Source organism: Rhinolophus sinicus, chromosome X, assembly GCF_036562045.2.
Source record: "Rhinolophus sinicus isolate RSC01 chromosome X, ASM3656204v1, whole genome shotgun sequence".
NCBI lineage: Eukaryota > Metazoa > Chordata > Mammalia > Chiroptera > Rhinolophidae > Rhinolophus > Rhinolophus sinicus.
The window spans coordinates 112,309,677-112,335,704 of NC_133768.1; the positions used below are offsets into that span (position 1 = coordinate 112,309,677).

The 26,028-nt window shown below is 36.4% G+C and overlaps 1 protein-coding gene across 1 annotated transcript; it reads right to left on the minus strand.

The window, feature by feature from the left end:
* Nucleotides 1-5,124: 5,124 nt before the first annotated feature.
* CLIC2 (chloride intracellular channel 2) lies at nucleotides 5,125-25,443 on the minus strand. The gene is made up of 6 exons (XM_019716091.2): nucleotides 25,065-25,443; nucleotides 17,401-17,510; nucleotides 17,150-17,275; nucleotides 7,357-7,463; nucleotides 6,478-6,659; nucleotides 5,125-5,719 (listed from the first exon to the last, which is right to left on the minus strand). The coding sequence occupies exons 1-6, from the start codon at nucleotides 25,119-25,121 to the stop codon at nucleotides 5,564-5,566; spliced, it is 738 nt and encodes a 245-aa protein (XP_019571650.1). The 5' UTR covers nucleotides 25,122-25,443; the 3' UTR covers nucleotides 5,125-5,563.
* Nucleotides 25,444-26,028: the final 585 nt, after the last annotated feature.

A 26,028-nucleotide genomic window follows, 5' to 3' on the forward strand; every position in this document is an offset into this window, starting at 1 on the left:
ATGCTGGTAATGTTTATTTAGTACTTTCGTATCAATATCCAAAGGTGATATTGGTCTATAGTTTTCAGTTTTTATCAGGTTTTGTTATCAATGATCCACAGTACTTATTTAAGAAAAAGAATTAGGTCAATTTCCTCCATTTTCAATGCATGGGGGCATTTTATGAAACATTGGGACTATGCAGTCTTTGAAAGTGTAATGGAATTCCCCTCTGAAACCGTGGTACTTTTTTGTGGGTAGTTCCTTAATAATTGTCTCTATTTCTTCTATGAAATTAGTCCCTTTAATTTTTCTATCTTTAATAGAGTTGTTTTTGGTAATCTTCACTTTCCTAGGGAATTATCCCTTTCGTCTAGATTTTGACATTTGCATTGAGATCTGAAAAGTAGTGTCTTATTATGTCTTAAATTTCTTCTGTTTAATAGTTATTTCCCTATTATTTATTTTTGTGTATTTTTGCTTTATCTTTTTTGTTTTTATCAATTAAGCTAGTTGTTTGTCTATATTGTTTACCTTTAAAAAAAGATTTTGATTCATTAATTAGGTCTACTATTTTTTCTATTTTGAATTTCATTAATTCCTACTTTTATCTTTATTAGTTCATATCTTGTGTTCTCTTTAATTTACTTTGTTGAACTTTTTCTAGTTCTTTGGGAAGGCTTCACGCCTATCTTTTTGGATCCTTTTTTAAAAAGTGTACTAAAAAAACAACACAAAACTCACCATCTTAACCATTTTTAAGTGTACAGTTCAGGGATATTAAGTATATTCACATTGCTGTGCAATTTTTTTTTTTTACTTTTTTTTTAAACTTGGTATTTTATTAATTTATTTTCAATCTTTCCTTTTTACTGAAAACAGTGTTTAGTGCTATAACATTTCCTCTGATCATGGCTCTAAATGCATCCCACAGATTCTGGTGTGTTTCCATCATTTTTATTTGTTTTAGAAATGCTATACATTTTAGTTTTTATTTTTCCTTTCAAGCAAGAGGTGTTTAATTGGAGGTTTAAAAAAAATTCCAGGTAGAAGACCTTTTTAAAAATTTTGTTAGTATTTTCTAGTTTTATTGCATTATAAGACAGTATTGTTTGTAATATTTGTACTTTATGGAAGTTACTGATCATTTCTTTGTGACCTAACATACCAATTTTTGTGAGTATTTTATGGATACCTGAGAAGATGTATCCTTTAATATTAATGTGTAATGCATAAGATCAACATTATTAATTATGTTGTGTTTGTGTAGGTCCTCTATATTATTACTTATTTTTTCTTACTTGATCTGTCTTATACTGAGAATGGTACATTAAAATTTCCTATCATTATTGTGTTTTTAGCTAGGCTTCTATGCATTTCCTGTATTCTGTGCTTCATAAAACTGGTTGTTGTATTATTTGATTCGTTTTGAATTACAGATTTTAGTCTCAAAATCGCCCTTCTTTGTCACATTCAGTGCTTTTGGCTTGAATTGTACTTTGTCTGATATAAAAATCACTACTTCTGATTTCTTATTGTTTCCATTTGCCTGGTATATCTTTATCCCTTCTCTTATTTTTAACTTTTTGAATCTTTTTGTTTTCCATGGTGTCTTGCATGCAGCATATGATTTTGTTTTGTTTTGTTTTGTGAGTCAAATTGAAAGTCTTCTTTTAATAGGCAAATCAAGCCCATTTACCTTTATTGATTTAACTGATCTGTTTGCCTCAATTTAGTTATCTTATAATGATATATATTATGTTGTATTTTATATGTTTCCTTGTCTTCATGATGTGCTTTCTATGATTATTTATTTATTATTTAGAAAGGTTTGTATTTTTCTAGTAGTTACCTTTGTACTTAAACACTTTTGAAACTTTTTATTTTGAAGTAATAACAAAGTCAAAAGAAGTTTCAAAAATAGTACAGAGTGGTGTCTTTTACCCATCACATAGCCTCCCCCAACAGTAATGTTTGCATAACTATTGTACTTAAACCTTTCTAAAATAGCTTATGGGCATATTGGTATAGAATTTTCTAAGTTCTGTTTTGTTTAAAACTTTTCCTTTTTCAATAACCTTGATATTTGAAGACTAGCTTCACTGGATAAAAACTTCTTGGTTTACATTCTTTCTTTGAGTTTCTTGAAAATGCTGCTTCATTGTTGCCTTGCTTTGTACATTGTCCTTTGGAAAGCCTGGTGCCAGATTAACATATATAAATATATATATTTATAACTTAGAGTTATATTGGGGTTGGGGATTTTTTGTCTTCAAACTATGCATATGTTTACCCTGTGATTTTAGTGCCTTTTAAAATTTGTTCTTGTTAGTCTGTATTATTTTTGGAGGAAGTATTGGGGGACAGACCAAGGCAGCCACCATCGTCTTTAGTGACCTGGAAGTCTTATGAAATAGTATTCTTGAAGTTCCCTAACTTATGAACACCAGAGCCACTACCCCTTACTCTGCTGAGCTCACAAGGTATAAAGTTCCTTACCTGAATGGCTCAAGGCCATTCCATCCCTGTTGATCACAAAGCAGATCTCGGAGGTGCTCTTAGGTTGTAACTAGTCTCAATGAAAACCCATCCCCAGACACTGACTGGTATATACTTACCCCCTTATTTTTAATAAATCACAGTCTTGTTTTATAAATTCTGATTCTGTGAGGTATTTTCTTCTCACCACAGTTTCGTTGGCTGAATCTGGAGTAAAATGAGGCCCAGGAACAGTAGAGGTGACCTTTAGGATGTGGGACATGTACACATGGTAGGGACACCCTGATGTCTTACTGCTGTGGACTGAATTGTGGTCCCCTACCCCCAAATTCATATGTTGAAACCCTAACCCCCAATGTGACAGTTTCTGGAGGCGGGGCAGTTGGAAGATAAAGTTAGAAGAGGTGATGAGGGTGGAGCTCCCACGATGAGATTAATGCTCTTATTAGAAGAGACAGTAGAAAGGCCCCTCTCTCCACCATGTGAGGACACAACCAGAAGGCAGCTGTCTACAAGCCAGAAAGAACGTTCTCACTAGAACCTGACCAAGCTGACATTCTGATCTCAGACTTCCGGCCTCCAGAACTATGAGAAATAAATGTCTGTTGTTTAAACTACCCAGTTTATGGTATTTTGTTGTGGCAGCCCGAGCACACTAAGACAGATTTTGGTAATGAGAAGTGGGGTGCTGCTGTGACAAATCCCTAAACTTGTGGAAGAGACTTTGTAAGTGGTTAATGGATGGAGACTGGAATAATTTTGAGGTACATGCTAGAAATATGTCTGTGAGAGGCAATTCTAGTGAAGGCTCAGAGAAAAAAGAGGAGAGCTGTAGAGAAAGCTTCCATCTTCTTAGAGAATACAGAAATAATCACAAACTAAATGTTGCTAGCAATGTGAATGTTAAAGGCTATTCTGGTGAGATCTCTGATGGAAATGAGAAACATATTATAGGAAATGGGAAGAAAAACCATTCTTGTTACGAAGTGGCAAAGAACTTGGCTGAATTGTGTTATAGTGTCCCACCCTTGATCATAAATGCCACCTTATCAGAAAGTAAGTTTTCATACATTCCTCTATCTTTGGAATCCCTATTCCTAATAAGAAAAAAAAAATCCATTTTCTTTTTAAAAAATGTGAGTCCAGTGGGTTAATATTTCCTTTTCCATGTTGAGTAATTTACATCAGTAGAGGAAGAGGTTGCTGGTGCTACATTCATCTAGGACCCCACCTTGGAGTAATGTATCTGCCCCGGTTGGAAAAGAATGTGTGTACATAAGGCCTATATTTACCTGCTCATAAAAAAATATCTCAGAATTTTCACAGAGATTGTACTATGCAAAGACTATATGACCAAACAGAACTTGTTTGAGGTCAGGCTGGGGATACACATAAAGATGTACTTCTGTTATGTAACCTTGTGCTTACTCTTTTCATAACACGTATGTATTGTGATTGCATGTCTGAGTGCCTGTCTCGATTGTTGAACTGTGTGTTTTGTGAGAACAAGGACCGTTCCTTTGGCATGAGGCAGAATTGTGTTTTTACACATTTCTTAGGGTTGTTGTGAGTATTAAATAACTAAATACTAATTAATAACATAGTAAGTACTCAAGTAGTTACTGAATTGAATTGTATTGATGTATCTAAGAAGACAATAATCCTTTTGTCTAAGAGGATAATTCTGAGCCGTATCAGTACCTATAGAGTTGAATAACACTTGTCACAACTGCCCATCTTGCTATGTGCTGGAGCTTTGTGGTGACAGGAACACACTTTAAGTGTGGTGAAACCTGTAAAAACTGCTTGCTTCTATTAATGAGTGTCAGGGCATGGTACCAAGAAGCTATGTTCTTTAAAATCATAGATCTTTAAAAAAACGTTGCTCTTTGAAGTTGTATCAGTGAAAATAGAAGGATTTGAGCTATTCAGAGAAGCCGCAACTCTACCAGGTACAATTTCTCAGGAAAGAGGGGAGCCTACATTACGCATTTATCTTAAAATTAACTCTGTAGTTTCCAAGAACAGGAGCCCTTCCTATGCCCAGAACTCTGAACGTTTCACTTATTGTCATACTTTGCTTTGAACCTATAAAAACAGTGCTTCATTTAAAATTTGTCTAAGCTCCACCCTTCCCCTAAAACCTAAAATAAGACCGTGTCTTCCTCTTTTGAACTTTGTTTCTACTTTGAAGGACCAAGGGTTGAGTTCAGCATTTGTTTTCAGATTTGAGTGATGTGACTGTATTTTAACATGTAAATTTGAATACATATCGTAATGAAATGTTTTAAATTCTGTAGAAACTGTGATTATCTTAGTTCCCTTTTTATTTCTATTGAATAAAAAATCAGATTCACTTTGCAACTTTGCCATACGTTTGCTTCTGAGCTTTGAAAAAGTATTATTATTATGTTTTATCTAATGAATGCTTGTTCATTTAACAACAGTATAATCTAGTCAGACAGGTCACATTCTCGTCTCTGTGAGGCAGCCGTATTTCCAGGTGCTGAATGCCACTCTCACACCAGCTGGTCTTGATCTCTTCCTAGTGTTGATTTTTTTAAAAAATCATCCTTGTAGGATTTGCTTCTGATACGCTCACTCTCTGATTTCATTATTCATATCAGAAATAAACCAATGCATATATTAAAGTAACAAAAGTGTGAAATTGTTTTAATGATTTAGATGGAATTGTTTCTAAGCAGCGTTTTGAGATTGTGACTCTACTTACATCATTTGTAACTTCAGCCATCTGTTGAGCTTACACATACATGATACATTCTAGGAATTCAATGAAATAGCAAAAGATCTTGATGCTTTCCATGTCATTTAAGATCTCAGTGGTTATGACTGCAGTGGTTATGCCATAGGAATACAGAAAATGAAGCAAGAATACAAAGACCTTTAAAATACACACTGGCCAGGTAGTTTGGACTAACTAGATACAGAAAATACAGTATTTCCCCCCCGCCCCATAAGAGAGTTGGACCGAGAAAGCAGTATTTTCCATATTCTTATTTCCAAAAACTTTTCTAATATGATAACAAGTCAAAAGAGAGCTTTTCTATTGGAAGAGCTGTCCTAACTACTGTTTAGCCACACTTGCATAGGTATTTTCAATTTCTTTGTCTTCAGGACATGTGTGGATAAATTCTTCACGGGCATAGGCGTTGTGGAGATAGCGCCAGACTCCTGAGAATTCTGCTGGAATGTCAAAGTTACGATATTTCTTGGCAGCAACCTAGGGTTTTGAAAAAAAAAGAGCAAAAAGAAGTTGGTAGTAAAAGGCATCATAACGTGCCCAGAGTGCAAAAACATATCTCAAAAGTCAAGATCATTGTGGACATGTTATCTACACAAGAAGTACTTCAAAATAAACTTAAAGAATCTTGGATTTCCTACTCTAATACTTTGTGTACCAATGTAGACAAAGCTATATGCTTTCAACCATGTCTATATTTATGCTGCATTTAATTGTGAATATTTAGAAGAAGGAAGCACAGAAAAAGAGCACGTATCTCCCTACTGGACTAAGAGTGTTTTTAGGGTCCCAACTGTGCCTTATTTCTTTATGTATTCTCTGTGTCTGGCACAGGAGCTGAGATAAAATAGTTCTGTTCAATACAAATTTGTTAATGATTACATTATCACAATAATATTAATAGCTCACATTATTTATCACCTGTTATGATCCAAATGCTGTTCTAAGCATTTTACGTGTCCTAATTTATTTAATTTTCTCAAAAATTCTGTGAAATGGATAAGATTATTCTTGTTTTATAGACAAGACAGTGCAAAACACCTCATATAGGAAGAAGGAAACAAGAGGTTTGTATGTGTCCCAGAGGAGATCATGGATTTTTCCTCTGAGGAGAGAAAGGAGATACACGCTACGCATAATGATGATGACAAGGCCATCATAAAACAACCTCACACTGAATGGTCATGGTGCTTCATGCCGGCAACTCCCAAACCCTCCAGCCAACCCTATAGACTTACTTTAATAATGTTCAGCTTGGGTAACAAGCTGCAGTCAGCCAGTGTCAGCTGATCCCCATCCAAGAACAATCTTCTGGAAACTGTGAGTTCCTCAGCACTGTCTGGATCGATTTCATCCAGAAGTGGGGTGTTTAAGTAGTCATCCAGACGCTTAAATTCTCTGAGCAGAGCTTTTTCGAAATCTGAGGCAATGAAGTCAGGGTTACTTATAAATGTATTGTCCTTTGACTAAATGCATTCTCAACATGCTTTTTACACATTTAGACATCTCTATCCATACACATTGTTTACACTTGCTCTTAAAAATCAAAACAGTTAACTAGAATGCTCAACTACCCACTGATAAGACAAAATCAGATGTTTAATCCAGTGGTGAGTGAAAATATTTTTGGACTTTTCTTGAGGAGGTGCATTGGGAAGAGCGTCAAAGAGGAAAAAAAATGTTATATATGTTATCACCCAAAATAGAAGAGTTGGAAAGTGGAATCAGAGACTGATAGCTTTCATGACTCAGAGGAGAGTAATCCTCAAGAATGTTTGTGAGGGATGGCGGCTGCTGTGGTTTAAGAAACCTTAAAGGGGTAGAAGACTGGGAAAACTGGGCGGAGGCAGCTAAGAAATCCAGTCCTGCAGTGCATTTACAGCCGGCGTGCCAGTGCTCTCCTGGAGCCAAACTGGAAATTTCTATATGGACTCTTGGGATCTAAAACTCCTGAAATTTCATGCAAGGGAATTTCAGAGGACAGAGTAGAGAATGAGAGGAAGAGTATTCTCCAACATATACTATACATTCAGGAAAATCCTATTTTAGCTGAGTGACAATGTGTGAATGAGCAAGTGAATGGGAAAAACAGAGAGATTTAAAGAAAGGTATCTTACTCTTGTTTGCCTCCTTTTGTGTATTCTTTATGTAGGCAGAAAACTTGGCAAAGAGGTTACAGCCCACATCAAAGGACTCCTTGTTCCTGGGACTCAAGTGAGGGTACCTTAAAAAGAAACATCACTGCACTGTCATTCACACATAAGACGATGGCGACCAGGTGTCCTAGCTTGCATTCTACTGAGAAGGAAAGGTTCAGAAAATTGTGCTGGAAACTGAAGGTCCTGAGAAATCTCTGACTGGAAATAGGTATTTTTCCCAATTTCAGAATAGTTTGGTTTCTTAAGTTCACTGGGATACCAGGTGTATTCAAAGCTCATTTACCTGTAGAAACAATGTTTCAAATGGTAGTTAGCTCCTAAAAGTCTATTTGACATAAGATATGGTGGTAATACATTTTCAAAGTTAAGTATTAGGAAAAAATATGGTTAAATACTATAACTTACAAAACAAGTGAAGGAATAAAGAGGATGGAAAAAGGTAGCCAAGGTGTCCTCTTCTTAGTAATACAAAGTTCATTTAGCATAATAAAGTAAAATAATGTAAGAATGTAATTCACCACATTAACAAATTAAATAAGCAAAACCATATGATCACGAATAGATGCACAGAAAATATTCAGTGAAAATCAATTCCTAATCATTAAAAACCTCACTAGCAACTAGAAGTGGTCAGGCCAGTCACCTTACCTGATTCCTCTCTTTCTCTCCATCCCCACCTTCCATTCATGAGCAGCCCCAGCCAGTTTACCTTTCACAGTGTACCCAGAATCTGCGTACTTGTCACCACCTGCACTGCCTTCTTCCTGGTCCACCAGCATTGTAACTATCTTCCCCACTCCTGTGCTTGTCTCGCATACTACCAGCCTATTCTCCACCTGCTGCCACAGCAATCATGTGAAAACGTAAGTCATAGCACGTCTCTCCCCTACTCAATACTGTGCAATGTCCCCACCTCATGCAGACTCAGAGCCCAAGTCCTCACAGAGGCCTACGAAGATGGATGTGATCTGACCCACCTTACCTCTCTGTGCTTCTGTTCTCATCTCCTCCTACTCTGTTCCTCACACACTTCACTTGACACTGGCCTCTCTGCTGTTCTTCAAATAGGCCTGACAAACTCCCACCCCAGGGCCTTTCACTTGGTCTGCCCTTAAATGGAGTGCCTTCCTTCGTATATACACATGACCTGCTTCCTCTCTTCTTTCAGTTTTTTTATTCCGATAGCTCCTCTTATGTGAGGCCTTTCTCTGGCAACCCTATCTAACATTAAAACCTCTCCCTGTCCCTAACACCCACGACTTCCCTTCCTTGCCTTATTTTTTTTATTATTATTTTTAAAATTTTATTAGTTTCAGGTGCACAAGACAAAGCAAAACTTAGACGTTTATCATTTATATCCCTCACACTGTGTGCACCCCCTCCCCCCATCCACTATCCCCCCGACATCGCACAGAGCCATTACATTTCCATCCTTGCCTTATTTTTCGTTAGTATTTATCATCATCTAAAATAGTTGATATTTTTGCTTTTTATCTTGCTTATTTACTGTCTTCCCTAACTAGAATTTAAGGTCTACTAGGCTAGAAAGTTTTTGCCCATTTTATTCACTAATGTGTCCCAAGTGCCTTGAATAATATATGATGCTTAGTAAGTTTTCAGTAAATATTTGTCAAATGATTAAATTAATTCATTAATTTTGTTAACTTGATAAAAGGTATTCATCAAAAACATTCAGAAAGCATCATATTAAATGGTAAAATGTTTTAGGGAAGGGCAAATCAAAACCACAATGAGATACCACTTCACACCAGTTAGAATGGCTATCATCAACAAGACAAGAAATAACAAGTGCTGGAGAGGCTGTGGAGTTAAGGGGACCGTCATCCATTATCCATAGCAGCCGCTATGGAAAACAGTATGGAGGTTCCTCAAAAAATTAAAAATACAACTACCATATCACCCAGCAATCCCCAAATTTTGAAAACACTTATTTATAAAGATATGTGTACCCCTATGTTCATTGCAGCACTATTCATTATAATAGCCAAGACATGGAAACAACCTAAGTGTCCTTCAATGAATAATTGCATAAAGAAAATGTACATATATACAATGGAATGCTACTCAGCCATAAAAAAATGAAATATTGCCATTTGCAACAACATGGATGGACCTTGAGGGTATTATGCTAAGTGAAATGTCAGAAGGAAAAGGACAAACATCATATGATTTTACTCATGTGGAATATAAATGCTCCCTCCCCCCAAAAAAGAAAGAAATGAAGGAACCAAGCAAAACAAAAACAAACTTGTAAATACAGATAACAGATTGGTGGTTACCAGAGGGGAAAGAAGGTGGGGGAGGGAAAAATGGGTATAGGGGGGTCAAACATGGTAACAGACGGAAACTAGACTTTTCGTGGTGAACATGCTGTAATGTATACAGACATTGAATTACAACGTTGTACATCTGAAACTTAAATAATGGTATTAGCCAATGTTACCTCAATAAAAAGAGCAAATATTAAAAAAAAGATGATCCATCCATGTTGTCACAAATAGTAAGATTTCATTATTTTTTGTTGCCGTGTAATATTCTGTTGTATATGTTTACCACATCTTCTTTATGCAATCATCTATCAGTGGACACCTAGGTTACTTCCATATCTTGGCTGTTGTAAATAATACTGCAGTGAACACAGGGGTGCATATATCTTTTTGAATTAGTGTTTTGCCATTTGCGCCAACATGGATGGACCTTGAGGGCATTATGCTTAGTGAGATAAGTCAGACAGAAAACGACAAATATTGTACGATCTCACTTATATGTGGAATCTAGAAAAGCCAAACTTGTAAAAACAGAGAGTAGAATGGTGGTTACCAGAGGTTGTGGGTGGGGGAATTGGGGAGATGTTGTTTAAGGGTAAAAACTTGCAACCAGTAGAAATAAGTCCTGGAAATCTAATCCATAGCAGAGTGATTACAGTCAACAATACTGTATTATCTACTTCAAAGTTGCTAAGAGACTATATCTTAACTGTTCTCACCCAAAAAGGCAGTGATAACTATGTGATGTGATAGAGGTGTCAGCTAACTCTATGGTGATAATCATATTGCAACATACAACTGTATCAGATCAACATGTTGTACACTGTAAACTCACACAATGTTGTATGACAATTATATCTCAATTAAAAAAAAGAACGTAAGATGGTATCGAACCAATACACAAACCATAATCTCTGATGGGAAAAATTCACAGCACAAAAATGAAATGTCTTCAAATAGTAATATAAATTCAATGCAATTTCAACTAAAAGCTGTTTTTTCTTGAGGTAAAACTGATATAACATAAAGCTCACCATTTAAACTATTTAAAAGTGTACAGTTCAGTGGATTTTCGTGCCGCCACAATATTGTGCAACCCTCATCCCTATCTAGTCCCAGGACTTCAACATCATACAAAAAGGAAACTGTTCCCATTAAGCGGTTACTCCCCATTCACTCCTCCTCCCAGCCCCTGGCACCACTAATCTTTCTGTCTCTATGGATTTGTCTATTCTGGACATTTCATATAAATGGAATCGTACAATATGTGGCCTTTTGTATTTGGCTTCTTTCACTCAGCGTGATTTGAGGTTCATCCTTATTCTAGTACGTATCAGTACTTCATTGCTTTTTATGGCCAAACAATATTGCATTGTATGGATGGACCACATTTTGTTTATCCAATAATCAGTCGATGGACATTTTTGTTGTTTTCACCTTTGACTAGCACGAACAGTGCTGCTATGAACATTTTTGTATGTGTTTTTGTTTGAATACCTGTTTTCAGTTCTTTCCAGTATATGCGTAGGAAAAGGATTCCTGGATCACATGCTAACTCTATGTTGAACTTTTTGAGTAACTTTCAAAATCTTTTCCACAGTGGCTGCATTCCCACCAGCAATGTATGAGAATTGCAATTTTTCCACATCCTTGTCAGCACTTCTTATTTTCTACTTCTTAATGATAGCCATATTAGTGGGTATAAAGTGGTATTGCATTGTGGTTTTGATTTGCATTTCCCTAATAATTAAGGACATTTAGCATCTTTACATGTACTTATTAGCCATTTGTGTATATTCTCTGGAGAAATGTTTACTGAAGTCCTTTGTCCATCATCATCATCATCATTTTTATTAAAGTTATTGGGGTGACATTGGTTAGTAAAATTACATAGGTTTCAAGTGTACAATTCTCTAATACATCATCTATGTATTGCATTGTGTGTTCACTACCCAGATTTAGGTTGTTTGTATTTTGGTTGTTAAATTGTAAGAGTTTTTATATATTCTGTATACTAGACCCTTATAAAATAAACAATTTGTAAATATTCTCTCCCATTCTGTGTTTTTTTTTTCATTTTTATAGTATTATTTGATGTACAAAAGTTTTTAATTTGATGAAGTCTAATTTATCTATTTTTTTCTTTTGTTGCTTGTGATTTTGGTGTCATATCTAAGAATCCATTGCCAGATACAAGGTTCTAAGGATTTACCCCTAGGTTTTCTTCTAAGAGTTTTATTGTTTTAGCCCAAATATCTAGGTCTTTGATACACTTTGAGTTAGTTTTTGTATATGGAGTGAAGTAAAGGTCTCACTGTATTCTTTAGCGTGTGAATATCTAGTTGTCCCAGCACCTTTTGTTGGAGAGATTGTTCTTTCCTCATTGAATGGTTTTGGCACTCTTATTGAAAATCAGTTGACCACAGATATTTGGGTTTATTTTCTGGATTCTCAATTCGATTGCATTGATCTATAAGTCTATTTTTCTACAAGCACTGTACTACTTTGATTACTGTAGCTTTGCAGTAAGTTTTGAAATCAGGTAGTGTGAGTCCTCCATCTTTGTTTGTCTTTACCAAGACTATTTGGCTATTTGTAGCCTCTTGAAATTCCATATGAATTTGAGGATTGGCTTTTTCATTTCTGCAAAAAAAAAAAGGGATTTTTGGTTGGGGTTACATTAATCAGTAGATCTTTTTTGGGGAGTATTTCTATCTTAATAATATTGCCTTCTAATCCATGAACATGGGATATTTGCATGGGCTGAATTATGTCTCACCCCCCAAAAAGTTGTTGACGTCACAAACTCCCAGTAGTTTATAATGTGACCTTATTGTGAAATAAGATCGTTACAGATGTAATTAGTTAAGATGAGGCCATACTGGAGTAAGGTAGGCCCATTAATCCAATATTACTGGTGTCCTTATAAAAGAACATCTTGTGAAGAGATAGAGACACAAGGAGAATGTCATGTGCAGATGCAAGATTTGAGTTTTGCATCTATAAGCCAAAGAACACCGGTGATTGCTGGAAACCCACCAGAATCTAGGAAAAGGCAAGGAAGGACTCTTCTCTTACAGGTTTCAGAGGGAGCAGGGCCCTGCTGACTTTAGACTTGACTTCAGACTTGTAGCCTCCAGAACTGTGAGACAGATTTCTGTTGTTCTAAGCCACTTACTTGTGGCAGCCCTAAGAAACTAATGTGAATGGCTTTTCATTTATTTGGGTCTTCTTTAAATTATTTTAACAATGGTTTGCAATTTTCAGTGTACAAGGTTTTCTTTTCCTAATTTCGTTCCTATTTATTATTTTTGTTTATTGTTCCTGTTTATTATTTTTGATGTTATTAAAGTGGAATTGTTTTCTTACTTTACTTTTTGGATTATGCATTGGTAGTGTATAGACATACAATTGATTTTCGTATGTCGATCTGTATCTTGCCACTGTGCTGAATTTGTTTATTAGTTCTAATAGTAATTCAGTGGGTTTTAAAGGATTTTCTACATAAGCAATTATTTCATTTGCAAATAGAGATAGTTTTACATCCTCCTTTCTAATTTGAATGCATTTTATTTTTTTCTTGCATAATTGTGCTGCCTACAATTTCCAGTATAATGTCGAATAGAAGTGGCAAAAACAGCTCCATGTCTTGTTTCTGATCTTAGGGGAAAGTTTTAAATCTTTCACTATTATGTATGATGTTATCTGTGGGTTTTTCGTAGATGCTTTTTGTCAGGTTGAGGAAGCTCCCTTCTATTCCTATTTTGTTGAGTATTATAAAATGGTGTTGGATTTTGTCAAATGCTTTCCCCCCCTACATCATTGAGACAATCATGTGCTTTTCTTTAGCTCTTTACTGGTGTTCTTTATTTCTTAATATGACTTAAAGTTATTGTCTAGTGGCCTCTCATTTCTGCCTGAATGACTCCCTATAGCATTTCTTGTAGAGCAGTTCTACTAGCAACAAAATCCCTCAGTTTTTGTTCATGTGGAATGTCTTAACTTCTCTGTCATGTTTGAAGGACAGGTCTGCCAAATGTGGAATTCTTGGTTGATTTTTTTCTTTCAGCACTTTAATAAATATGTCGTCTCTCTGCCTTATGGCCTCAATGGTTTCTGATGAAAAAGCATCTGTTACTCTTACTGAAGATTCCTTCTGTACGATGAGTCATTTCACTCTTGCTGCTTTCAAGATTCTGTCTTTGGGGGCGGCCAGTTAGCTCAGTTGGTTAGAGTGCGGTGTTCTTAACAACAAGGTTGCCAGTTCGATCCCTACATGGGCCACTGTGGGCTGGGCCTTCCACAACTAGATTGAAACAACTACTTGACTTGGAGCTGATGGGTCCTGGAAAAACACACTTAAAATAAATAAAAGTTTAAAAAACTGAAATAAAATAGAATAAAAGATACACATAGACAGATGAAGTGTTTAGAAAATTACTTTAAAAAAAGATTCTATCTTTGGCTTTGGCTTTAGATAATTTGATTATAATGTATTTCTTTGAGTTTATTCCACTTGGAGTTCATTGACCTTCTTGAATGTGTGGATTTATGTCTTTCACTAAACTTGGGAAGCTTTCAGCCATTATTTCTTCAAATGTTATTTTTGCCTCTCTTTGTCTTCTCTCTTTCTCAGACTCCCATTATGTGTATCTTGGTACATTTGATGGTATTCCACAGTCTGTTAGGTTCTATTCATTTTCTTCCTTTTCCCCAGACTGGATAATCTCAATTGACTTATGTTCAGGTTTGCTGATGCTTCCTTCCATCTGTTCAAATCTGCTGTTAAAACCCGTTAGTGAATTGTTCATTTTAGTTATTATACTATTCAACTCCAGAATGTCCATTCTATTAATTTATTTTTTTCATCTGTGAACAGGCCATACTTTCTTGTTTCTTGACATGCCCCATATATTTTTTTCTTGAAAAGTGGACACTTGAATATAATAACGTAGAAACTCTGGAAATCAGATTCTTGCCTTCCCCATGTTTTGTTGTTGCTTCTTGTTGTGGGCATTGTTGTTTATTTGCTTAGTGAATTTTCTGAAGTAATTTCATAAAGACTGTGTTTTTTGTTGTGTATGGCTACTAAATTCTTTGTCCCATTATCTTTGGTCAGTTACTGATTTGACAGAGATTTCCTTAAACTCCTGGAACCAAAACAAACAAACAACTCCCCCTCCAAAACTCTCCCAGTCTTTGCAGGCTGGGTCTGTGTTGGGGCACTCCTTCAATGCTGAGCTGGGCATTTGCAACTCTGCCTTAGCTTTCACTTTCTGCTTTCATGGTGCCTGAAGTTCAGCCAGAAATGAGAGCTTAGGATTTTCTCAGGTCTTTTCTAGCATAGGTATAGACCTGGGCATGTGCATAGACTTCTAGATTCCCTAGAATACATGAAAGCTTTTTAAAGCCCTTATTCTCCTAAGTATCTCCCAAGTATCCTATCCTCATTTTCCCCAGGCCTTTCATATCAGATTGATACAAATTTTTTAAAAAGTGATAACACATAGTGTTATAGATATATGGGAAAAGTATACTCTCATATACTGATGAATAAAGGAGTAAAAAATTTTGAAGGTATATACCATTTGAATTTTGCTCCTGGGAATCTATTCCATAGGAATGAAAACACCAGTACATAAGGGCATATGAACAAGGATGTTACTTATAGCGCTGTTTGTAGTGGTAAAAAACTGGAAGGAAAGGGAATGTCCATTAGTAGAGGAATAGTATAGCAACTTGTTGCACATCTGTGATTTGGACTATTATGCAGATAGATGAACACACAATGGGATTTATAGATGATGTAATACAGAATTGTACACCTGAAATCTATGTAATTTTACTAACAATTGTCACCCCAATAAATTTAATAAAAAACAAAAACAAAAAAAGATTAATTAAATCTACACCAGTACAGTTGAAAGATGTTACAATGTTCTTTGAAGTGAGATAAGCAAGATGCAATATTGATAATGTAAATTATGTTTATTATTATTATGCTTATATGAACCTAGAAAAAGGCATGGAAAAATACACAATAGTTTTTTTTCTCACTAGTTACCTTTGGGAGCAAGAAAATATTAGGGAGCAGATAATGTGAGGGGAGGAAGTAGTAGAGGAGGATGCAGGAGGGGAAAATAACAAAATAAGACTCAACACTTATATGACAAACTTGAAGTAGGTGCTTAAAAATCTAAGAAGCTCTCCTTCCATCACCATATATTTGATCCCCCTTACCCTCATCTCCCACCCCCCACCCCCCTTATCCTCTGGTAACCACTAAACTATTGTATAGACATATTTTTATGATTAAGACTTCAGAGAACAATTTTAAGTTCACAGCCAGACTCCTTACCAATGGAAGCTGTGAGATAATATATGAATGTAATTTTAAGACAATGAGTTTGTGGTAATTTGTTGCACAGCAATAAAAAAAATGAATACAGTAGGCTTCTTGTTTCCAGACACTATCCTGGGTGTGTGTGTGTGTGTGTGTGTGTGTGTGTGTGTGTGTATAGACAAGTGTAGGCAGGCAGGGCAATTCTGGCCTCTGGCTAAAGTATGTGAGACATGTTTGTTGGACTGTAGCCCTGGTGTTGGGCATATCCTGCCCTCATGGCATCAGTGATGTGAAGACCTAGTCATGATCAGTCTCATGGGCTCTACAGGGTTATTACCCCATGCCCGCACTCCTGCCTACCAGGGGTTATTTCTCTATTTATAGACCAAAGAGAATTTACTTTCTTATTTTAGGTATGCTGTGCATTTAAAAAATAATTTGAAATGTTATATCTATTGTCTTTTTGTATTTGAAGTTGGAGGGGGAAGTTCATGCATAATAGACATAATATTTTTCCAACCTACAGAGCTAAGAGATCAGATTGAATAATTAAAGGCTATTTCAAAATTGAAGAACTTCTGAGGGCTCTACAATAAAACAGGTCTGATTTTTATCAGTGTAGGTGCCCCCAAACTTCATTATGGATCATATAATGTAGCTGAAATGAAATGTGGCCCTAATTTACCTCCTTTCCCAGGTTTCCAAGGCTGTCATTTACCCTTTCCTAATACACTACCTGCGTCTCATAAAGTTTTAATAGTTTTACATATATTAAATAGTTTTGTATTGCGTTTCCCTGAAAATAAGACCTAACTAGAAAATAAGCCCTAGCATGATTTTTCAGGATGACATCCCCTGAACATAAGCCCTAACGCATATTTTAGAGCAAAAATTAATGTAAGACCCGGTCTTATTTTTTGGGAAACACAGTAGTAAAGTTTTCTAATCATATATGGAATTATCAAGGGGATCTTTGCAAACTTTTCCAGAAAGATAACAAAACAGAGGTCTGACATTAAAAAAGAATTAGATGTCTAAAAGTAAGAATCCTCAATCTGCAATAAATAGGCCAATGAAATAGATGATCTCAAGAATAATAATATCTTGTAAAATGCTGTACCTTGGAGGAGCCAGGGTCTGCTCTAGAAACTCCTCAATTTTAATGAAGTCAGTTTTCAATTCCTTGTTATACAAGAGGAAGGGAGGATTGGTACCTGGGGCCAAGTCCTTCAGCTCTTCGGGCTTCCTACGATCATTGAAAATAAGCAGAGTTAGTCCTCTAGAGAAGGTACACATTATATAAACAGCAACATTGTATTGGTATCTACCAATTTCAATCCTTAGAATGAAACCTGTCCTGGTTTCTCTTACCTGGTCATGTCAACAGTAGTTACATTGAATTTAACTCCTTTAAGCCAGAGGATCATGAAAAGGCGTTGGCAGAAAGGACAGTTTCCAATACTCTCCCCATCACTTCCAGCCTAGTAAGATAAAGAAAGGTCTCATTCATTCGTTTGCTCAACAAGTTTTTATTGAGTGCCTACTGGAAAATGAGCTAGTTGCTGGAGACAAAGTTAAAAGTTCTCAATCTCACGGATTCTACCATCTGTGGGCAGAGAGAGATAGTGAATCAAATAATCTCATTGTGTGTAAAATTACAAGAGTAATGACTAAATAATAATAACAATAATAATAAATTATGTATTATCAGAATTCATATAACCATTTCCTATTGGACATTTCAGATATTCCAAAAATTTTGCTACTTTACTTCAGCAACAAATATTTTTTGGCATATAACTTGTTCCACTTCTGAGATTATATCTTTAAAGTTAATCTTTAAAATGAGTAGGCTAAGTAAAAAGTATGTGCATTTTCCACTTTGATAAATGCTGCCAAATTTCTTTCCTGAAAGGTATTTTCCATATGTACATTGGCTATTTGATTTCCTTATTTTACGAAGTGTTTGTTCATGACAATTTTACATTTTTCTACTAAGGTGATGACTTTTTCTTTTTTGATGTGGAAAAATTATTCGTATACTAAAGAAATTACCTCTTTTTGATACATGTTACATGTAATTTTAAAAACATGTCTCATGTGGAACTTAAATTTTACATAAAATCTTATTATTCTTTTCCTCGGTGCAGTCTGGTTTTTCTGATCTTATACAGCCATTATATATATCAAGATTACAAAAAAATTGTTTTTTTCTATAAAGTTGTTTTCTTCTAGTGCTTTTATGGTTTAATTTTTGCATTTATTTCATCTATTTGGAATTTATTTTGGCATAAGAAGTATATTGGGACTCCAGTTTTAATATTTTTAATATGTTTTACAAATAGTTGCCTTAACACCATTCATTTAAAAACCTATCTTTCTCCCACTGATTGAAAACAACACACTTTTTGGCTCTGAAATTTTATACATACTTGAGTTTATCTGTGGACTCTATTCTTCATTCATTCATTCACTCTCCCAATCAATATTCATTGAACAAATAATTATAGATTTATCATAAACCACACATTATATATGTGAAAAACCAGTATTAAGATGAATAAATTGTCCCTAAAATTAAATCTCACTTTCAAACCGAGATAAATTCTTTGAAGAAAGGACATGCATGTTATGAGAGTGTATAACAGAGAAATGCAGTTTCTATGGTGTCTGTCAGGGAGGGCTTTCCTAAGGACGTAGCATGTGAACAGAGTTCAAAGGACAAGTAAGAGTTAACTAGGCGAATGGGCATGAAGAGGGCATTCTATACAGAGGGAACTGCCTACCCAAAGGTCTTGCAGCATGTGGGAGTGTGGCATGAATGAGGAACTGAACAAAAGTCAGCGTGGCTGGGATCCAGAAAGTGGGGGAGAAACAAGAAAAAATTCAATGAACTGGGCTACATCAAAGCTAAAATCTTCTGCTTTTCCAAAGAACTGTTAAGAAAATGAAAAATGTCTTATATCCAGAATATAACAATATATGAATAAATAACTCTTACAACTCAATAACAAACTACCCAACTTAAAAATAAGCAAGAGATTTAAACACTTACAAAAGATATGCAGATGGTAAATATGGACATGAAAAGATGCTCAACATCATTAGTCATCAGGAAAATGCAAATTAAAACCACAATGAATTACCAGTACACACACATTAGAATAGCTGGAATTAAAAAAGACTGACCATACCCAGTATTGGCAGAAATGTGGAACAACTGATAGACTCTTGTTGGGAGTGTAAAGTAGTGCAACTACTTAATAAAGAGTTTGTCAAAGTTAAAAATGTTATCTACCATATGATCCAGCAGTTTTAATCCTAGGTATTTACCCAAGAGAAATGAAAGCATATGACCATGGGAAGACTTATACATGAGTGTTTATAGCAACTTTATTCACAATAACCTAAACCTGGAAGCAACCCAGATGTCCCTCATTTGATGAATGGATAAACAAATACGGTACATCCAGACAAGGGAGTACTTCAGCAACAGAAAGGAATGAGCTATTGATGCACACAGTACGAGCAAATCTCAAAATAACTATGCTGAGTGAAAGAAGCCAGACCAAAAAATAAGTATATACTGCATGATTCAATCTATGGAACATACAAAGCAGTCTATCCTGACAGAAACCAGATCAGTGATTGCCTAGCAAGGGAGCAGTGGGGTAAGGTGGGGAAGACTGCACTGATTGACTGCAGAGACACAAGGGAACTTTACGAGGTGATGGGAATATTCTATAGAGGGTGCCAAAAAATGTATACAGATTTTAAGAAAGGAAAACTATATTAAAATTGTAATACTCAGAATATACCGATAACAAAAGATGAATACAAGTCACGTTTGATGCCAGCAATTACAAGAGGTGCTCAAAGTGGTTCCCATCAGCGTCCAGGCACTTCTGATTATGGCGAACTGCTGCTTGAGCAACACTGATGAAAGCGTCCACTTGTATACATTTTTTTGGTGCCCCCAGTATATTTTGATTGGGGTGGTGGTTGCATGTGTGTATATATTTGTCAAAAGTCATTGGATGCATTTATAATGGGTGCATCTTATTTTATGTAAATTATGCTACAATAAAATGTATTGAAATAGAAAAGTTCAAAAAGCAGAATAAAAAAAATAAGTCCTTCAAATGATATTTTTAAGGTGTTGCAGACACTGCAGTGGCAAAGGGCAGGGCATGAACATGGAAGGGGGTGCCTGAGAGATGGTGAAGGACAAGATCACTGGAGAAGAGGAACTCAAAGATCTGAGAAGTCAGAGTTTTGCAAAGGTCATCTGTGTAGATGTTAAAATCACCAAGAATTATGATAGGAATAATGTTGACGAGAGTAAGAATGACCCAGGAGTTAAAATCCTCAATAAATAAGGGAGAGTGACCTGGGGTTTGGAGGACTACTATGACAAGAAGGGGTAGTTGGTGCCTTAGTCTGATTTAGTGAGACTCAACTGAGGTGTTTCTCTGGATTGAGGCATTAGAATGGTCTGGAAATGAGGATGAGGAGCAAGGATACCTGAAGGAAACCTACCCCACCTCCAGGCTCAGTGAGAGGAGGATGAAAAGGCAGCCATATCTTGAGAGGGTTATAGCTGATATAGTGTCCTCAGGGGAGATCCAGGTTTTAGATACCTCAATCTAAACATGTCCCAAACTAAATGCCTTCCCTTTTCTTTATTCTATACACTGACTTACCTTTTCTTTAGGGCTCCTAATCCTGTGAATGTCACTGCCACTTTGGTATGGACTGAATTGTGTTCCCTCCAAAATTCATATGCTGAAACCCTAACATCCAATGTTATGGTATTTGGAGGTGAGGCCTTCAGGAAGTAATGACGTTTGGATAAGGTCATGAAGATGGTGTTCTCATGATAGATTATGCCCTAATAAGAAGAGACCAAAGTGCTCTCCCTGCCCCCACCCTGCACCTCCCATTCAAAAATGCAGTGAGAAGGCAGCCATCTATAACCCAGGAAGAGAGTTCTCACCAGCAACCAACCATGCTGGCACCGTAATCTTGGACTTGCAGCCTCTAGAACGATGAGAGATAAATGTCTGCTGTTTAAGCCACTCAGTCTGTGGTATTTGGTTATGGCAGCCGGAGCAGACAAGACACCATCCACCCAGCTGACCAAACTAGAAACTTGGGAATAATCCTTTTGCTTCACTTCCAATATTGACTCCAACTACTATTTCTTGTCAGTTTTACTTATAAATATCTCCAAATAAGTTCAATTTTCTCATTTGCCATGGCTATTACACCATTCATTCATTCATTCAATGTTTATTCGATGCTAACTATCCATCCGACTCTGTTAGGTGCTAGCTTTCCAAGTCCAAGCCATCAACATCTCTCATCTCTTGAATCTCCTTTGCCTCCTTCTGTGGAAGGAAATAAAGGTACTTCCTCTAATAGCTGCTCTGATCTGTCATTTGTAGGAATATTAAGGTCCCAGAAGCCATGGGCATAATTCTAATTTTTAGGTACATTTTCCTTTCTCTGGCAGTGGGTGTGACAGAGGAAATAATGTTTATTGTTGTTCTTTTGTGGTGTCAGGGAGTGAACAGGGATTGGAAGAGGCAACCAACCTTGGCAGCTGCATTTCTTTTGTAACAGAAGTCAGACTAAGGATGCAATCAGAACTGGGGTTAGTGAGTGGAAACATGATTGGGGTGGGAGACAGGAAGAAAAATGGACTCTGATAATAGATACAGCAGGAAGGGTGGATCGCCTTTGGCAAAAGGAAGGCAAAACAGTGAGGTGTGGGGGAAATGCAGTAAAGTTTTACAGGAAAACTGTAGTTTTTTTTCTGTTTATAATATACCGATTTAAAGTGCCATCACATAAAAATTTAGGATGCAAATTTCCTAGCCTAATTGATAAATTACCTGCCTTTTAAGTGTCTTTAGCTGCCAAAGACAGGATGCAGTCATTCATCCAAACAACTTATTTCTCTTTGTGTTTGTGATTTAAGTTTCTAAACATGAAAAATAGGAATAGCCACAGTATCTGAGATTCATTGAGTGTTAGCTTTTAACAACTATTGTGTTTTACACCTTTGTTTCATTTATTCCTTGCAATGAAGACAATCCTGCTAGGTAGATTCTGTGATGACTCTTGTTTTACAGATGAGGAAATTGAGGCTCAAAGAAGCCAGCTTGCTCAAGTACACTCAGCTAGACAAGAGCTGAAGGCATATGTATTCCTTTCACAAAGCAAACCCTGAACTGTCTACTCCAGAACCCATACTCTTAAACATTGCTTTCTCCCATCTAATGGCTTTGTTGGATTTTTTTTAAATCAGTCTTTATGGTAGTCTTTATGATAGTTCTAAGAGTTTGAAAATTGTCTGCACATTCAAGAAGTGTCATTTCTTTTTTTTTAAAATTTTATTTCATTAAATTTATTGGGGTGACAATTGTTAGTAAAATCACATAGATTTCAGGTGTACGACGTAATAAAGAAGTGTCATTTCTTTATTCTTTCCCACATAGATAAAATGTTTTTGACAAAATATTGTATTCAAAATTTTGGCCCAGATGTTTGATGCTATAAGTTTATGTACAAATCTACTAAAACTTAATTTTAGTGTTTGGTAGAGTTTAACAATGAGCACCACTTCAATAAGATAAACTGTGCACTTAGATAAAATAAAATGTATGTTAGAAATCCTTTGTTCTTAGTTCCTGGATATAAATCTTGCCCAAATCATTCAGACCTGAAAGGCAATGTTTTGAGTGACTATATGGAACACATAGGTGGTGTGCTATAAATTCTTAATGGTGAGAGGAGAGTACTTCATCCCCTATAGGAATCACATCAGTGGTATGGGGAAGAAGTTGTGGTAGGGTTTTTAAGCCACAGCCAGAGGTAGCTGGGAAAATCACAGACTCATTTAATCTTTAGAAAGATGCCACATTATCTATAAAGGGGATACCATTGGTAAAGAGCAGTGCTTTTAAAAATTACTCATCAATATTTTTCATCCCTCTCAATTCTTGTGCCCCCTTCCCACTATCTTTTATTAAACTTCTGGAGATCTGTGGAACATCGCAAAGCAAAGCAAAACAAAAACCTAGACCAGGTGGTACTCAAGATTATTCCAGAAAATGTTTAATTTGTGTTAATGTCATTGGATAAGCTTGCCTCTAAAATATTCCAAGTGATGAGATTCTGGAAAATTTTACTAAAAAGCTTGCCAAATTGAAAACAATTGAATAAGATTAGACACAACTATTTTAAAGGATTGGAATCCCAACCCCGTCATTCACTAGCTGTGTGACCTTGGACAAAGTTACTTAGCTCCTCTTTTAGTTTTTGTATTCATAAAATATGGTTAATAATAAACCACGTAGCACAATGCCTGCCATACGGTAAATACTCAATAATTGATTAGTTATTTTAACCAGAAAGTTATTATTTAATTCAACATTTGCTCATCCAACGTATGATTTTCTAACTTCTGTCTAGATTACAACCCAGATATGGAGAGTCTATAAAGATAAACACACAGATCGATGGCAAGCACTGATTGGAGGAGTGTGGTTAGATTGAATAAACAGTTTAGGCAAAAGAAACACTTTAGCTACCCTATGAAGAGACATTACCTCTGGTTTGTAATTGGTAGATATAAATGGCCAGTTAGAAAATTAGGGTGTATTTATGTCATGTCTGAGCTGCACATTTTTGCTTGAATCCAGAGATAGGACAAGTAGCTCTCATGCCCTGAAGTCCAGCAAACACTGAGATTACTTTGCTATGCAGGAATTCAAGGGTCGCTGTCCTATAATTTTGAAAATGCAGGTTGATTATGTCCTTGGTGTATATATGTGACCAGTTGTTAAATATTTGAAAATGATTGTAAAAATATTACTTTGGCTAACTGATGTTTAAGCTAACATTTGCTAAGCACACCTAATTTTATGTTTTTGTATGTCATCAAGAACATACTATATAGTTTGAGGGGCAAGTTCCTTAAACTTTATTGCTTTAGCTTACATATCTAGAAATGATGAGGACGGTATCACTGCAGTGATGTGTATTACTATATTACTACCACAACTACGACTAGTACTACTACTGATGCTACTATTAATACTACATCACCTAAGTTGTTAGGATTAAACAAGAAAATATATGTAAGCTGTTTTAAAAAGGACTAGGAATGATATAATAGTTTGTTATTATTATTATTATCATCCCGGATACTTCCAATCAATAGTCAATGAACATGTAGAGATAAAATACTTAATATAAGCAAGGATTTAGGAAACGATGTAATTCCTGCTTGGAATAACCCATACACAATTATTTCTTTTTCTTGATGAGCTCATTTAGAAACACATGTTCCTTTCTCCTGCTTTAGGGGTTTTCCACAGGGCTTTTTTCAAAAGTTAAAACAAAACAAAACAAAACACCAGGGTAGATCATAAAGAGGAAGCACACCATTCTAAAATGCCTCCTATTCAATAAGAGACACACAGAATCCTGGCTTTTTCTCCCATACGGTCCACACGACCCTGCTCTGATCATTGCCCATTGGGGAGAATTTTAGAAAGCCCTATCTGGGCTATGTGTGGTAATGGAACTCCCAGGCTATTAGTGGCCATTTCCTCCTCCCATTCAGGCCTTCCCAAACCTCCCTCAAAATAACACAGATTGGGAGAGCTGGGAAGCATTAAGGATCATTTTGTCAGCCTCCTTCATTGTATAGATGGAGAAACAAAGGTCCAGAGGGAGGGAGGGATTTGCCTAGAAGCCACTAAGAATGCAATTGAGTTACTCTGACTACCAATCAGCCGAGTGTTCTTTCCACCATATGTCCTTGCCTTTTCCAGATGAGATGTTTTCCTATTGTTATCTGAGAGCAACCAAACACCCAGACATCCTTTAATGACTCAGAATAGCAATATAATTACAAAATTATTTCCTATTTCTAGCCCAAATGTTGACTTATTTTAGAAGCTGAGGTCCAGTGTCAAGAAATAATACATTCTGTATCCTGTTATTGTAGCTAGAAAACTTACCTTCACAAAAAGCTCAATCTCAGGGTCTGCTTGAATGCTGGGCCTCGGGCCTGCCATCTTTCTGTTTTCACTGCCAGTTGTCAGCCCCCCGCCTCTGGCAAAGTCCACAGTCCTTATGGACTTGTTTCTTCCAGTTTTACCCAAAGACTCAAAGTTGGTGCTTTCAGAGGACCGTCCAGTTTGTAGTGAACTGAGTCAGGGCTGAGGTCAATTTTTCTTCCCAGGAGATTGGATGCAGAGAATTCTAGATGCTTGAGAGCAACTCTTGAATTTGTTTTTCTTCTTCCTTTTGACCTATCATTTGAATCAAGGAGGAGCCAAAGGGGTGTGTGTAGACTGGCTGGCTAGAAGGGTGGGGGTGTTCCCACAGAGGTTTCAATGCCATGAGTCAGCACAGGAGAAACACTCACGCACACAAACACACACATGCAGTTCTGGCTCCTATATATCAAGCACACCAGATGTTCTCTAGAGCCTCCCTTTGAGTCCTGGGCTTCATGCCCAGAATATGGCCTCTTACTGCTGTTCCTGTAACCTGACAGCAACAAAAAGCTCTTCCAGGAAAAGGGCCAGAAATGACTTGGGTTTTATCATTGAAAAGGATGTTTATCTAATGATACTGACTAAAAGGGGGTTTAGAAAGGGTCTTCATCAAATGTCTCCTCCCCCAATTCTGTTGCTTACACAGCGAGATTTCCCTTCAGTGCTGCAAATTTCACTTCTCTTAACCAGGGAATGTTTGCTGGGTTGGTCGATTCTGGGGCCGTCTTTTGGGTGCCCCACCTCATTCTTTAGTATTTCTGGGAAGTGTGGACTGGCACGGATCACTTCCGTGTTTTGGCATCTGCGATAGGAACCACAGGCAGTTGTGTTTCTCTGCTTGTCAACCCTGGGAACAGCAGTGAAACATCCAAGCTGATCACCCGGTGACTGCAGTCTTTCTGGCAGCTTGGCTGTATTTTCT

Excerpts from the sequence above, each read along its gene's own strand:
- CLIC2 (XM_019716091.2), bottom strand. The coding sequence starts at position 25,121 with ATGGCAGGCCCGAGGCCCAGCATTCAAGCAGACCCTGAGATTGAGCTT. Across the intron at positions 17,511-25,064 it reads AGATTGAGCTTTTTGTGAAG|GCTGGAAGTGATGGGGAGAG; the intron begins GTAAGTTTTCTA and ends TTATCTTACTAG. Across the intron at positions 6,660-7,356 it reads ACAAAAGGAGGCAAACAAGA|ATTTCGAAAAAGCTCTGCTC; the intron begins GTAAGATACCTT and ends TCATTGCCTCAG.